At 40.9% G+C, this 13,467-nt stretch overlaps 1 protein-coding gene across 1 annotated transcript in view; it reads right to left on the bottom strand.

The window, feature by feature from the left end:
- Positions 1-11,830, bottom strand: part of MED27 (mediator complex subunit 27) — an 83,363-nt gene extending 71,533 nt beyond the window's left edge. The window contains exons 1-2 of the mRNA XM_058853624.1: positions 11,600-11,830; positions 8,959-9,103 (exon numbers count right to left, since the gene is read on the bottom strand). Coding sequence (XP_058709607.1) covers positions 8,959-9,103; positions 11,600-11,805 — 351 coding nt within the window. The 5' untranslated portion in view covers positions 11,806-11,830. The remainder of the gene's footprint in view (positions 1-8,958; positions 9,104-11,599) is intronic.
- Between the last annotated feature and the right edge of the window lie 1,637 nt (positions 11,831-13,467).

Here is a 13,467-nt window from a genome sequence, read left to right as displayed (position 1 = left end):
GCACATTTCCACAAAGCAGCAAGCAGTGGTCAGAAATGCAGTTTTGTTTATATGCTTACACAGTTCCTTACACAAACTAGTCTCACTTTTATTAGTTGTTAAACCATCTCCATGTTTTCTTACCCAATTATCAACAGCATGAGATTAAGACAGAATGGAGAAGAACTCAGAATTGTTCATATGCAATTCAAACAAATAAATCCACTGTGAACTGTCTGGGGAGGGGGGAAGGGGACACTTCAGTAACTTCAAAAGAGAACTCAACGAAGAATACAGATGACTACACTTCTGCATTAAAAAACCCAAATAACAGTCACAATAAAAGACCTGACAACAACAAAAGTAGAGAGCAACAGGGTGACATCATTAAATTTTCCATTTTATTTGATTTCCTCTAGAAGCTACAAAAAAATCTTTTCCATATGAAGAATACCTGTGGGATGCTTATCACCTGCATCAGTTATTTTATATTAGTGTTCACATTCCTTGAGTGTCCTTCATATGAAGGTCAGCAAATGCTTTACAAACATCTTTAATTTGCCTCAAAGAAAACAAGAAAGAACACTGAGTCTCTGAAAACATTCTTTATGTTTTCATGGTGGTACCATCCACAAGATGGTCAGGCTTTATCACCAGCAGCAGTCAGTCTGAGCCATGGAGAGCTGAGGCAGAAGGAGAACTGGAAATTCAAAGGAATGCTGGGTCTGAGGCTTTCTCACAAAGCTGGTCTTGTTCTGCAGTCCTGCATATTCATCAGTTAATCCCCAGACAACTTGGATTTACAGTTATACTTTGTTGTATTCCTCAGATTCTGAAAGTAAAGCCTTTTCTGCTGCTCTGATGGCTGTACTGTGAGTTACCCAGGCCACATTTCTGTGGCTGTGCCTGGCTTAGCTGCATTCAAACTCAACACAAAGTAAGGCAGTTTTAATTAGGTTTGATGATCACATTACAGAACTTAGAAAGGGAAAGTGATCACTGCCCTATTAATTACATATTTGAGCCATCCAGCATAAATTGTATGAGTTGTTCTTGCAGAGGGAAAAAATGAGTTAGAGGAGGAAGAACCAGGAGTAGGAAGCAGTGTTTTGGGTAAAACAGAGCCACATCAATCATTTCCATCCTGAAATAGGCAAACAGCTAGGACATTAATACTTATCAAAGAAACGGGGAAAAAAACCCACTCATTAGCAAATAAAGGTGTTGCAAAGCATTAAATAATTCCCACCAGCTGACAAGGGGGCTGTGATTTATAATAGTGTGTTATTGATAGATCACTTCCCATAATTAGGAAAAGTGAGGCTGGTACTGCTTACAGCATTATTTTGATCAGAGCCTTGAAAACAAAAATACTGTTGAATAACAACAAACAATAGGCATAACAATATAAAAACACCATATCATTGCTCTCAGGCTGCTTCAGATTTGAAAAAAAAAATCCTAAAAAAAATTCAGTAAGAAAGGCAACTCTGTTTGGACACATAACCTTACCTCATAACAGCATCCTGGTGAATTATTACTATGATAACTCTGGGAATATCACAGATATAAAACATTCAAACTATGTAGCAAAAGTAAGTCTATCATGGTCAGAACCAAAGGCTAATTATTTCTTATTTTTTTTAAGCAACAAGTTTCTCCTCATATCTCTTCTCTTCCTGAAGTAAAAGAGTAACCTCAGTCTACTAAAATGTCAAATAAATTCAACCAATTTCTCTACTAGCGCAAGTCAGCATATGGGGGAGATTCTCACCTGCCATGACAACATTCCAGAGTGCAAGGAAAAAAAACACACTGGCAATTTTCATTTGCTTGAATTCATATTATCAGGTGTCAAAACCACTCTTATAGCCATAAGATAACAATAAAATAGTTGCAATACTCCTGGCTTGGACTTTTGTCAGAAACCAACTTAAAAGTCAAAGGCAAAGAAACAGAGAGCCAAAGATTCCAGGGATTCACAGCTGAGGAGTGAAGATACATTTCCGAAGAGAAGACATAACTGATGTTACCCATCCCTAATGTCCCAGACACTGCTTTAGGCAGGATCTCCAGGGAAAACAAACCCTGTCTAACAAGCAGTAGCTGGTGATTCTGCCTTTACTGCTGCTATTATTATAAGCATCCCTGTTTTTCTTGTTTTCAACATTTTTCCCCTCTCACTGTATTCCCCTACTTTTTTAAAACTATCATTGCAGAGCTCAGACTTGCAAAAAAATTTCATGTCCCACCTTTTTCCTTCTCCAGTAAAGCACACATGGACTACTGAAATTACATTTTGGTACAAGCACTTTCTTCCTCATCACACCTTTTCCAGTGCTTTTCCCTCCCACCATTGTAATATCAAGGATAATTTCCACACAACCAGAATTTGCCATCCCTGTCATGGCTGGGCAAAAATCAACCCTGCAATAAGAAAAGTCAGTATTCTCCAGACAGACAACTGAGCAGTAATTAATAACTGCAGCAGTTGGAAGCAGAGAGGTAACCACTTGTTCCCCAGTCATAAAAAAAACCAAAAAACAAACTGGAACATTAATATAATTCTGAACAGCAAGGGCATTTTACCAGATATTTGCCCAAAATCACACAGAATTGCATTTTTCCAGACTGCCAGGCAAACAACATTAGTCACTGGCTATATAATACTTGGCACCTACAAAACATTTCTGTCCAAACAACTCAATGCACTTGAGACACACTTGGACTAGAAACTCTCCCAAGAAATAGGTTATGTGATATTATCCTCTTTTATCTACACGAAAAATGAGGCACAGTAAAAATTTGTGTCTCCTGTTCAAGGTTACAATAATTAGTAAGAAAAACAGGAACAGAATCCAAGTGGCCCAGCTCCTATTTTGTGTCCAGTGTACAAAACTCACCAGTCTGGGCCATTCATTCCTCCAGTGACCAGAATATAAATTCCTGGGGCTGATGTGCACAGGAAAGGAGCCCAGGGGTAGATTTCCCAATGCAGCTCCCTCTAGGAAGCTCTCATTCTGCTCTCACCAATAAGATTACACCAGAATCTCAGGATCTCCACAGAATAGGATGTCACAATATTACAATGCTGCATTTTTGTAGGAATAAAAGTTCTGAAAGGATGACATTTTGGCTACCTACCTAAAATATCCAAGAAGTGCCATCACAATAATCCAGTTTCATTGTCCATGCTACTGTAAAACCACAACAACTTCAGAATGTTTGAGCACACCCAAAATTCAAAATTAATGCTCTTTGGAATGAACACGTCCTTTTACAATCAAGATGAAGTAATTTTTTTTCCTGTTCTGCAGCGTTTCTGTACTATCATGGTTAACATTTAATGTCATTTATTGTCATTAAACTCAGTATTTGTGTCTAATCAATACTAAGCTACCAAGTGCAGCTGTAACAAGTCTGGTCTTTCTCTACATGCCCTATTGATTGCTTTTTTTAAAGCCCTACAATAAAAACAATTTATACAAATTATTTATCAGGGAACATATCAAAATAATTTAATAAACAAAACCTATCTATACCCTTTTCCTTCAGTCATGTGACAAAATCATTTTGACTCATTAATGGTAATCTTAACAGTTCAATTTTATATTTATGTAAAAACAAGAGGAAGCTATGAAGCAAAAAATTTAAATCCAAATATTTGTAGCCTATTTCCACATGCAGATCAACAGTAATTTTTTTTTCATTCTGCATTACCCAGCATACTATTTTCAAATAAATTTATGACAACTCCTGTCCAGCTTTGTTCAGTTAGAAAACTTATAATGCACAGATATTGTAAAGTTTATCCAAGTTCCCAAAATAATCTTTTCACAGAAAAGTTAAATAATTTGATATAAATCCTACTTCCCCAGAAAGTTACAAAGTCAGAAAAGTTGATTTTTTTTTGCTTCCTGCTTGAAGCAGTAGAAAACTCCCAAACACATGGTTATCACGTTTTGTAAGCAGCATCTCATGAAGATAAAACAATACCACCACCTACACACGAGTTCAAGATGAGTTGGAACTGGAATAAAGAACATGGATAAATGCAACTCTGAAAACAGTAGGGGATATAACACTGCACTTCAGTGAAGTTAAAAATCGAGGAAGAAGTTTAAAATAACATCACCTGTCCAAGACTACAATTGCTCTCAATTTCCCCACTTCAACTGCTGTTAAATTATTTGAAGGTCTGAATAGAAACCCCTCACTGCAAAGGAAGGGGGAGAAGGAAAGATGACTTGCAGAAGATTATTTTTACTTGAGCAAGTGAACTCAGCTGATGCTGCTGTCACTCAGCAATGCAGGGGAGACTGAGTTTGCTGCTCTCCAAACACAACACAGTGTTCCTTCACCTGCTGAAAGTAATTCTGGAGCTTGGTTTGAGAGTTGATCCATCCTGCACACATCCTTCATCTAAACAAACAATAAACAAGCAAAAAACCTCTACAGTGATTAAATCTCAAGTGTGGGGCACGAATTACTTAACAGCATCCCAGCAAGAGAGGGGAAATCTGAGCAAAAAAGCATTTTCCTTGCTCAGTGGACATAAAATACACTATTTTCTGTTCCACTGGAGCCAGTGGAAACCCCTTAACAGACACTGCCTCGGGCACCCACAGGGCGAGGACATGAACAGTCTACCAAGGGCAAAGGATAAGCAAGTACACACTGCAGGCCATAAATAACCTCACTGAAGCTGCAGAAACCCAAAGTTTATACCATTCAAAGAATGAGCTGACACTCCTGGATTCCAAAAACCTGCTCTGACCATTAGCATTACTGTAGCTGGATCAAGTGATCACACCAGCACAAGCTTCACTGAACATTTCATGTGGGGGGAAGTATGATATTGGATTAATCACAGCACCAACAAGTATTTTCTCCCCCTACAAAACCTTTGTCACCCAGTATTGAGAACAAATATTGAGAAACAGGCAGTTGCTTAGTAAAGGAAGCTGATATTCATGAGCTGGTGGTCTCATTTCCTGCAGGAAACGAACAGCACTGGGAGCAAGGAAGGGTGGCACAAGGGCACCTAACATAGAAGCATCCTGCAGAGCAGAGAATAGAGTTCTTGCAATATCTACCACAAATATCAGGTCACACCTCTTTAAAAAAAAAAACCAAAATGAAAACTTAATCAGTATTTCAGCCTAGAAAGTGAATTTCAAAAATTTCCTAAGCTTAGCTGATGCCTTCTGCTCTGTGTTGATTTCCCTTGAATTCCAAGAGGAGCAGGCAGCTGGCAATGAGTGGTAAGGCAGAGCCTCTGCAGACTCAGTCCAAAATGCTCCAAGAAGCATCAGGCCACACACACACACCAACCAGGAGCCCTCCTGACTGCTGCTGTCATCTCAGATTTCACCTGCTCAGACACAGCAGTATATTACAAAAAGAAAAAATCAACTGTCAAGATGTACATAACTACTAAACCGAGAATTCAAGTGCAATGACTCAACAGAGACAGTCCATAAGAAAAAAAAAAACCCTACTTCTAGCTACAAACATCCTACCTTACCCATAATACTCTCTCTGCATTAACCTTGCAGAATGATAGCTCATTTTTACCTTATCTAATATTATATCTCCAGGATTACATTAGAGGGAACATATGGATCCTTCTGGGAAACAGCACTTCAATTGTAATAAAGATAACTTCTTTTCTTAAATAAAATTGAAGAGGAGGGGAAAAGAAATTTATCAACTAGACCTAAATACTGTTCCATGGCTACTACACGCCTCCATGCATCCCACAGGCAGCAAAGTAATTCACTTCCATGATTTCTACTCACATATAAAGTAAGTTAAAGCAAAGAAGAAAAACCACTTAGCTGTTACTTCCAATAAAATAAACTTAAACTTCCTGTGTTTTTCAGCTATGGCTTGGTGAGAGCTGTTAAACACCTGAAAAAGGAAAAGTTCCTTTACAGTTTTGTGTGTATGCAATTAATGCATTTGACAAGCTGTTGTGTTCCCAAACAGCTGCTTCCATTACACAGACAACTTTACCATCTGCAAAACTACTGGATAAATTACAGTAAGTAAATATCAGGAGAACAGGTGTTCATAAATAACAAGCACTGCCAAGATAACACAAAAGGAGCAAAAAAAAAAAAAGTTTTCATTCTTCCCATTGGACTTTTTCTTACTCCTGAAGCAGGTAAACTTACAATCAGAAATGGAAGAACCAGTGCTGTCATTTGCAGGAGCAGTAAAAAATGTTCAGGGCGAGTATCTGAGAAATCACAATTAAATGCAACTCATCTGTACTGCACTCAGCCAAAGAGGTCAGTAAATTTGCACCAGAAAGTAGATCTTCTCCAAATACATAACAAAGCACAGCTACAAGTATTAATTATGGCAAACAAACCAAGCCAGTTAAGTGTCAGCTTAGTCTCATCTCCTATATCACCACTCACATCTTAAACACAGTATTTTTCATTTATATCTGTGACTACAATCTTCACTACATTTCATATCCAGCACTGTTATGTAACCCAAAAACTTGTCCATGCATCCAAGACCAGAAGAAAATCAGGCATTTCCTGGAACCAACATCAAAACAAAGCTGTAAATAGAAAGAAACAGCTATTCTAACACGCAGTATCCTCATGAACCACAGGCCAGTTCTTTGATATACTGAATACTAATTTGCTTTTCATAGGTAGCCCAGTTATTACCATTAATTACCAGTTATTATTGTCCTAAAAAGCAACTTAACAGTCTCCTCATGTCTTAAAAATAAGCAGAATGCATTGAGACATGCAGCACAGTCTGTGCACTCATTTTCCTTGTATTTCATGAATGTTCTTTTGGAATAGCACCACAGCCCCAGAAGTCTCCTCCCCTGGCAGCCATGGGGCCGTTCATGCCATCAGTAATGCATGAACAGTCAAAGGCAGAGGAAAATGCCCTTATCTCAACTCATCAAAAATACAAGCAGGCAAGCCACAAAGGGGTCACAAATTAAAAATTAAATGCAGGCAGACCTGAAGTGTATTGACAGACCATCACTTCCAAACCATCCCTGCGAAGCAGCTGGAAACAAGAGACCCATAATAAGAATTGAAGGCAACCAGAAGAAGTAATGAAATAACTCTTATTCCAGAAGTGTATTTAGCAATGAAGAATTAAGCAGGAACAGAAGGATCTCTGCTGGTAAAGCCAGCAGCTCACACCCTTACACAGGCAACACATTTCCTGTAACTTAGCTAGTGTTTTTCTTTTATCTCTGCTGTCTCTGACTTCTGTTTCATAGCTAAAATAAAAGGTACTGCTTTTCTCCCGCAACATTTCATTGTGAATATGAGTGCACAGGATACTAAAACTTCCAGCTTTCTGAAATCAGAACCCAGGATTACAAAAAATTACTCTTTAAAGCTCCAAGACACTCTAAGTTAATAAAAAACTACATTAGAACAGCTCTGTAAAGCTATTTCATTACTGCCTGAGTTTACTCTGATAATGACATAAAGAAGTAATTAAATCCCCGAAGACTTAACTGCCTTACAAGTTTATAAGTTCTCCTACTTTTACTTTTGCTGAAATTAGCAAATTAATTATTTTTTCTTCAGTGCTAACAATCTGCTGCTAACAGCAAGGAACACAGGCAAACATGAAATACCTTCTCAATTACTAAATTTCCACTTAGAAATCTTTCCTGTCCCCCATTTTCCAATCATACTAAATTTCTCTCAATGCCAAATTCTCCTGATTTAAAAATCATCAACACATACTTGTATTCTGACCCATTACTGTAGGAGTATTATTGTGGTATTCATATAAACATTATTGCAGTATCCTATCTTAAATCTGAGTAAAATTAGAATGTTTGGCTCAATGTATAACAAGAATTTGCCTACGAAGTATTTCTGTACTCTCAAAGTTTTCCTGGCTCATGTATCATAATAAATAATTTAAAGTGGAACTGTTTCTTTTAATGCTCTAACTATTTTCAGATTTATTATTCCTGCTGTCTCACATAAGGGTTGTAAAAGCTACAACTCCAGACACACTTACTACTAATAATTATTGTAACAGAAATTAATCCATCTTTTATATTTTTTAACAGCTTGCAGTATTTCAAACATAATTTTATGAAAGCATTTAAATACTTACTCATCTTAATACTTCTATAAAAAGAAACAGGCATGCTCAAAAAAACAGGATGGGAACCTGAAATACAACAGTGCTCAGAGGCCAGCATTAATTGCGATGCCACATTTACTTATTTAAGAAAATTAGGTGAGAAAATGATTATTTTTGACCCACAGATTGTTCAGGGTAGAAAAGGAAACATACCTATCCAAATCCTACATATATTCAACATACAGGTTTATGAAACTGAATTATGCTGTTGAGAAAGAAGTTTCTTTCAGCAAAAACAATTAATTTTTTTATATGTAAAAGACTGCATTAATATTATCTGCCTTTTTCCTTTACACAACTCACAATTCAGTCCCAGATATATGATATGAAAACAGGAGGGATGTCAAAGCTTCTGAATACAAAGCTGCTTTTGAGACCATGCTTTTTTGAGAAAATGGTAGGGGAAAGGCTTCAAGATTTCTGATGATGACAACTTCCCTACAGGACTCTTTCCTAGAAATAGTTTGGAGGTGACATAAGGCTGCTGATTGTCTGTTCTAATATCCCACTACAGTGTTTACTGCCAGATGCAGGGACACAACATACTTTTAATTTATATCTACATAAGATGCTAAATGTGGAAATGCTTGGGAGTTAATACTCCCTTTGAGATCAAGGGCACACCTTGGTATCACAGAAAAGTCTCCCCTTAATTAAAACATCATTTTATCCTTGAAAGCAAGTTTAGGTACATATTATGCTCCTCAATTCCAATAAGAAGTCAGCCCTTTTGAGAGCCCCAAACACTCAGGTGTCTGTTGTATGGCTAATGCAATATGCAATGGGAATACACAAGTAAATCACACAGATGTATTTTGTTACCTTGTTTGACCATTTGTAGGCCTGGAGAAGTTGGCTGTAGAGGGGGGTTTTGTCCTGCACAGGGTCAAGGCTCAGGAGCCCACTGTTGTGTAGGGGGTGGTTCTCTGAGGGTTTCCCAACAAGGTTGCTCAGACGCTCCAGTTCCCTGGAAGAAAGCAGAATGGAATTTTTTAGAGTCAGATCTGGGAACTGCAGATGTTAATCCTCCAGGGACAGCAGCATGCACCAAGTCTATTTTAGTAGCTAAGTGAGTTTTAAATACATCCCAAATTTGATTTAAAACATAATCCCTCTTATTACTGAAACAATTTGAAGCAGTCTGTTGGTTGTTAAGCTCAGCTCTTCTTCAGAGAGAAAGTACAAGTCAAGAGTCTTTGAAAATAACCTGGAAAGAGTCAGACTGTGGCAGGTCCTGTTCACAGCCCAGGGCACTTCCTAAGCAAAGCAGCTCCTCAGAAACCACAAAATTCTGACTTCAGCACTGCCAGCAATACTAGAAGTACTTTTTTTAACTACCAAGAAAGCAGATGCCTCATAATTTCATTAGAGAACTCCAAATTAACATTGTCCTCATATAAACATACACAAGAACTAGCATTAGTCCTAAGCATGGAGATAGTCCTGCAAAGACTGTGATTATTCTAATCAAGTATTGGCCTTCCAGGTTCTCAGGACAAGGAAAGATCTTCTGATTTTCATGACCAATTTGTGTATCTGTAGTGTAAAATACTCAACTGAAGCATAATAAGCACCATTTTCCCATGAAAAAGTCCCTCACTGTGAAATGATCTCTCATGGCTTCAGATGTCATTTGTCAAACACAACATTTAATCATAACAAAAGTTAAGCAATTTTTCAAACTTGCATTAATCAACTGTAGAAGAAAGACTGGTCACTTTGCACAGATATAAAAAGCAGTGAAAAGTGACATGACTAATCAAGTGCTTTTCCTTCTGACTATTCAGTGCTACACCCAAGTCTGAATTTCAGAACCCCCACTAAATTAAATCTAGCACTCAAAAGGCAGCTTATGAAAACATCTGTAAAGAAAAATCCAAAATACCTCAATTTACATTTAAGACAGGTTACAAAAATAAACTCCCAACAATCAGGGAACTGACAGTTAAAAGGCTTACAGACTTCACTATCATAAAATTCTCCTTTATTAATCATCATTCCTTGAAGTTTCCATGGCCTACATTCTTTCCAAGCCTCTGGTGCTGTGAACACTTGCAAATCTGCTTAATATTCCTTGACAAAAGAATGCAATAAAACAAGTGTGACTAGGCATAATAACTGGGGATTTGCTGAACAGAGATACCAGTCAATATTTTCACTACATAAAAATTCACTGGTAATATTAACCTCAGCACACCCTGCAGTATTCCCTTGCTACTTGAATAGGCCAGTTCATGGAATACCCTGAGGTGGAAGGGACCTACAAGGATCTAAGTCCAGCTCCACAGTAGTTACCTATTATTGTCTGGGAATGAGATTTTGGGGTTCTACCTGATTACTCTTTAGGAGGCCACAGAGCCAGGCTAGAAGGATAACCAAAGGAAAAGCTCAGCTTCCATGAAGGGAACTGTGAGGCCTCGTCAACTTGAAAATTAAAAACTAAAGGAATACAACACCTACCCCTAGAGCTGGGTATGGCACCATTCATGAGAAGGGTTATCCACCAGCTTCCCCAACAGAAGAGAAGTGGGTAACAAATTATATCATCCAGCTAGAAATCAGCAAGGCCTTTTAATCAACAAGAAAGAAATTCTCATACACAAGACCCTGAAGCAGACGATGCTCTGGGAAGGGACGGTAAAGTACCTGTGGACACATCCCTGGTCAGTGCTGATGGCTCCCAGGGGGATACAGCCAAACCCAGCAACCCAGGTGGGATCAATACAGTCAATCATTGAGTCAGTTAGGCTGGAAAACACCTTTGTGATCGTTAAGTCCAACCATAAACCTCACATGGCCAAGTCCACCACTAAACCATGTCCCCAGGTGAACACTAAGTACTCAATTCACGTGTCTGTGTAGGGGTTTTCAATTTAAATACACAAAATTGCTGAATTAAACTGTGTGCCAGCCTCTCTCTTCTGCCCTTAACTTTCCCTCCAGGTCTTCAGCCTCAGCAGTTTGTCTCTACTTACACAAAAAGCACCTGCTGGTACTAAGCAACTCCACTTACCTGGGATAACTTTCCAGCCTGAAAGCTTTTATTACCTGTTTTGGTAATAAAACGATTATTCTTCAACCCTTTACATGCTATGGAATAGTCTGCATCTAGGAGGTGCTTTAATTTATAACAAAAATCTTCAAAATATAGAGATAAATCTCTCTGCAGCCAAACACCTTCACCTTGTCAACACAATCCCACCGAGAGGTCCTTCGTGAAAACAAAACTAGAACAAAGACCAGGTGAATATTACAAGCACGTTCAACCCTTTGGAGACTCTGGAGCAGAACACCACGAAGGGGTAACACGCATGGTGTTGTGGGGTGCGGGGAATAAAACGGAGCGTTTTCGCATTTATTCGCCTAAAACTTTCCCCTGGAGTGAAGACGGCTGAGAGGAGCCAGGACACCCCGGGACCCCCTCCCTGCCCACCGGGGAACCCCCGCCGGGGCCGCTGCTCACCCCAGGTCGCGGCTGACGGAGTGCAGGCTCTCCTGGAAGGCGGCCACGAAACCCTTCTCGCGGCCCTCCAGGGTCTCCTTGTTGCGCATCCCATCCTTGAGGCAGTCGAAGACCCTGGTGACGCTGGAGCGCAGCGCCTGGATGGCGGCGATGGCCTGGGAAAACGCCTCCAGGTTCACGCCGGGGCTCAGCGCCCCGTCCGCCATCTTGGCCGGCGCCACAGGCCCCGCCGCGCCGCCGCGATGCATGCTGGGAAATGTAGTCCGGGCATGTGGGGAGGAGTGTGGAGCGCCACCAAACTATATTTTTAGAAACTTTTATCTTCTTTTCCTGGGCCACTCACGTCAATAATTCGGCAAGGTTGGAAGAGACCTGTGAAATCATGGGATTAGCTCAGGAGAGCGTGGTGCTAATAACGCCAAGGTTGTGGGTTCATGTGTGGGTCATTTGCTTGAGAGTCGGACTTGATTCTTGTGTGTCCCTTTCAGCTCGGAATATTCTGTATGTATGAACTGATGTAAATCATCAGTTCTAACCATCCACCCAGCACTACTACCGTAATCCCTAAATCACATCGCCCAGTGCCATGTCCTGATGCCTGGAATCACAAAATTACAGAATCATAAAATCAGAGAATATCCTTAGTTGGAAGGGACCCAACGCTCATTAAGTCCTGCATGAGCTCTCCAAGAATCCCACCAAATTATCCAAATCCCACCCTGTTATCCAAACACTCCTGGAGCTCTGGCAGCCTCGGGGCCATGCCCATTCCCTGGGGAGCCTGTTCAGTGCCCCACCATCCTCTGGGGCAAAAACCTTTCCCTAAATCCAATAGTTGGGAGTTAGGTGTCCTTCTTTTAGTTCTGGCTCACCTGTGGAATTTTTACCCATTAGTTGCGGGGAAAACCTGACTGCGGGTACTTGGTGGGTGCTTGAAAACACAAGGTTGGGCTGGGCCCAGGAGGGAAGGGGACAGGAAAAAGGGATGGTGGAGACAGTTTTGCAGCTTCTTCAGCTTCAGAGAAGGACTTTGCTGGGAGCTGTTGCTGTGGAGAGATGGGAATTTGCCATCACCCAGACAGAGCTGCTGGATCTTCTTCCCTCTTCGTTGGTGGCCTTGCACCCCCTGTCCTGCTGGGACGTGTGGCAGTGCCAGGCACCGCCGCGGAGCTGCTGATACACCTCATCCACCAGCCCAGGATCTCAGCTCATCCCTGCTGTTCCACCTCAGCCACCGGCCCAGGATCTCAGCTCATCCCTGCTGTTCCACCTCAGCCACCAGCCCAGGATCTCAGCTCATCCCTGCTGTTCCACCTCAGCCACCAGCCCAGGATCTCAGCTCATCCCTGCTGTTCCACCGGCCCAGGATCTCAGCTCATCCCTGCTGTTCCACCTCAGCCACCAGCCCAGGATCTCAGCTCATCCCTGCTGTTCCACCTCAGCCACCAGCCCAGGATCTCAGCTCATCCCTGCTGTTCCACCTCAGCCACCAGCCCAGGATCTCAGCTCATCCCTGCTGTTCCACCTCAGCCACTGGCCCGGGATCTCAGCTCATCCCTGCTGTTCCAGCTGAGTGTTCCTCAGAGCCCTGCAGGAGCACCGGCACTGCCCACCTGAGGGGGTTTGTGAAGCAAAGCCTCTCCTCCATCCCTTCCCATCTCAGCTGAGAAAGCTGTCACGGGGTCCCTGGTTCTGTTTTGTTGTCAACGCTGTAGTTATTGTTGTTTGTTTGCCTGGTTATACCAGTAAAGAACTGTTATTCCTATCCCCAGATCTCTGCCTGAGAGCCCCTTGATTTCAAAATTATTCGGGGGGTACATTTTCATTCTAAGGGAGGCTCCTGCCCTCCCTAGCAGACACCTGTCTTC

The sequence above is a fragment of the Poecile atricapillus genome, chromosome 20 (assembly GCF_030490865.1).
Source record: "Poecile atricapillus isolate bPoeAtr1 chromosome 20, bPoeAtr1.hap1, whole genome shotgun sequence".
Taxonomy (NCBI): Eukaryota; Metazoa; Chordata; class Aves; order Passeriformes; family Paridae; genus Poecile; species Poecile atricapillus.
This window is presented reverse-complemented; position numbering and strand designations above follow the sequence as displayed.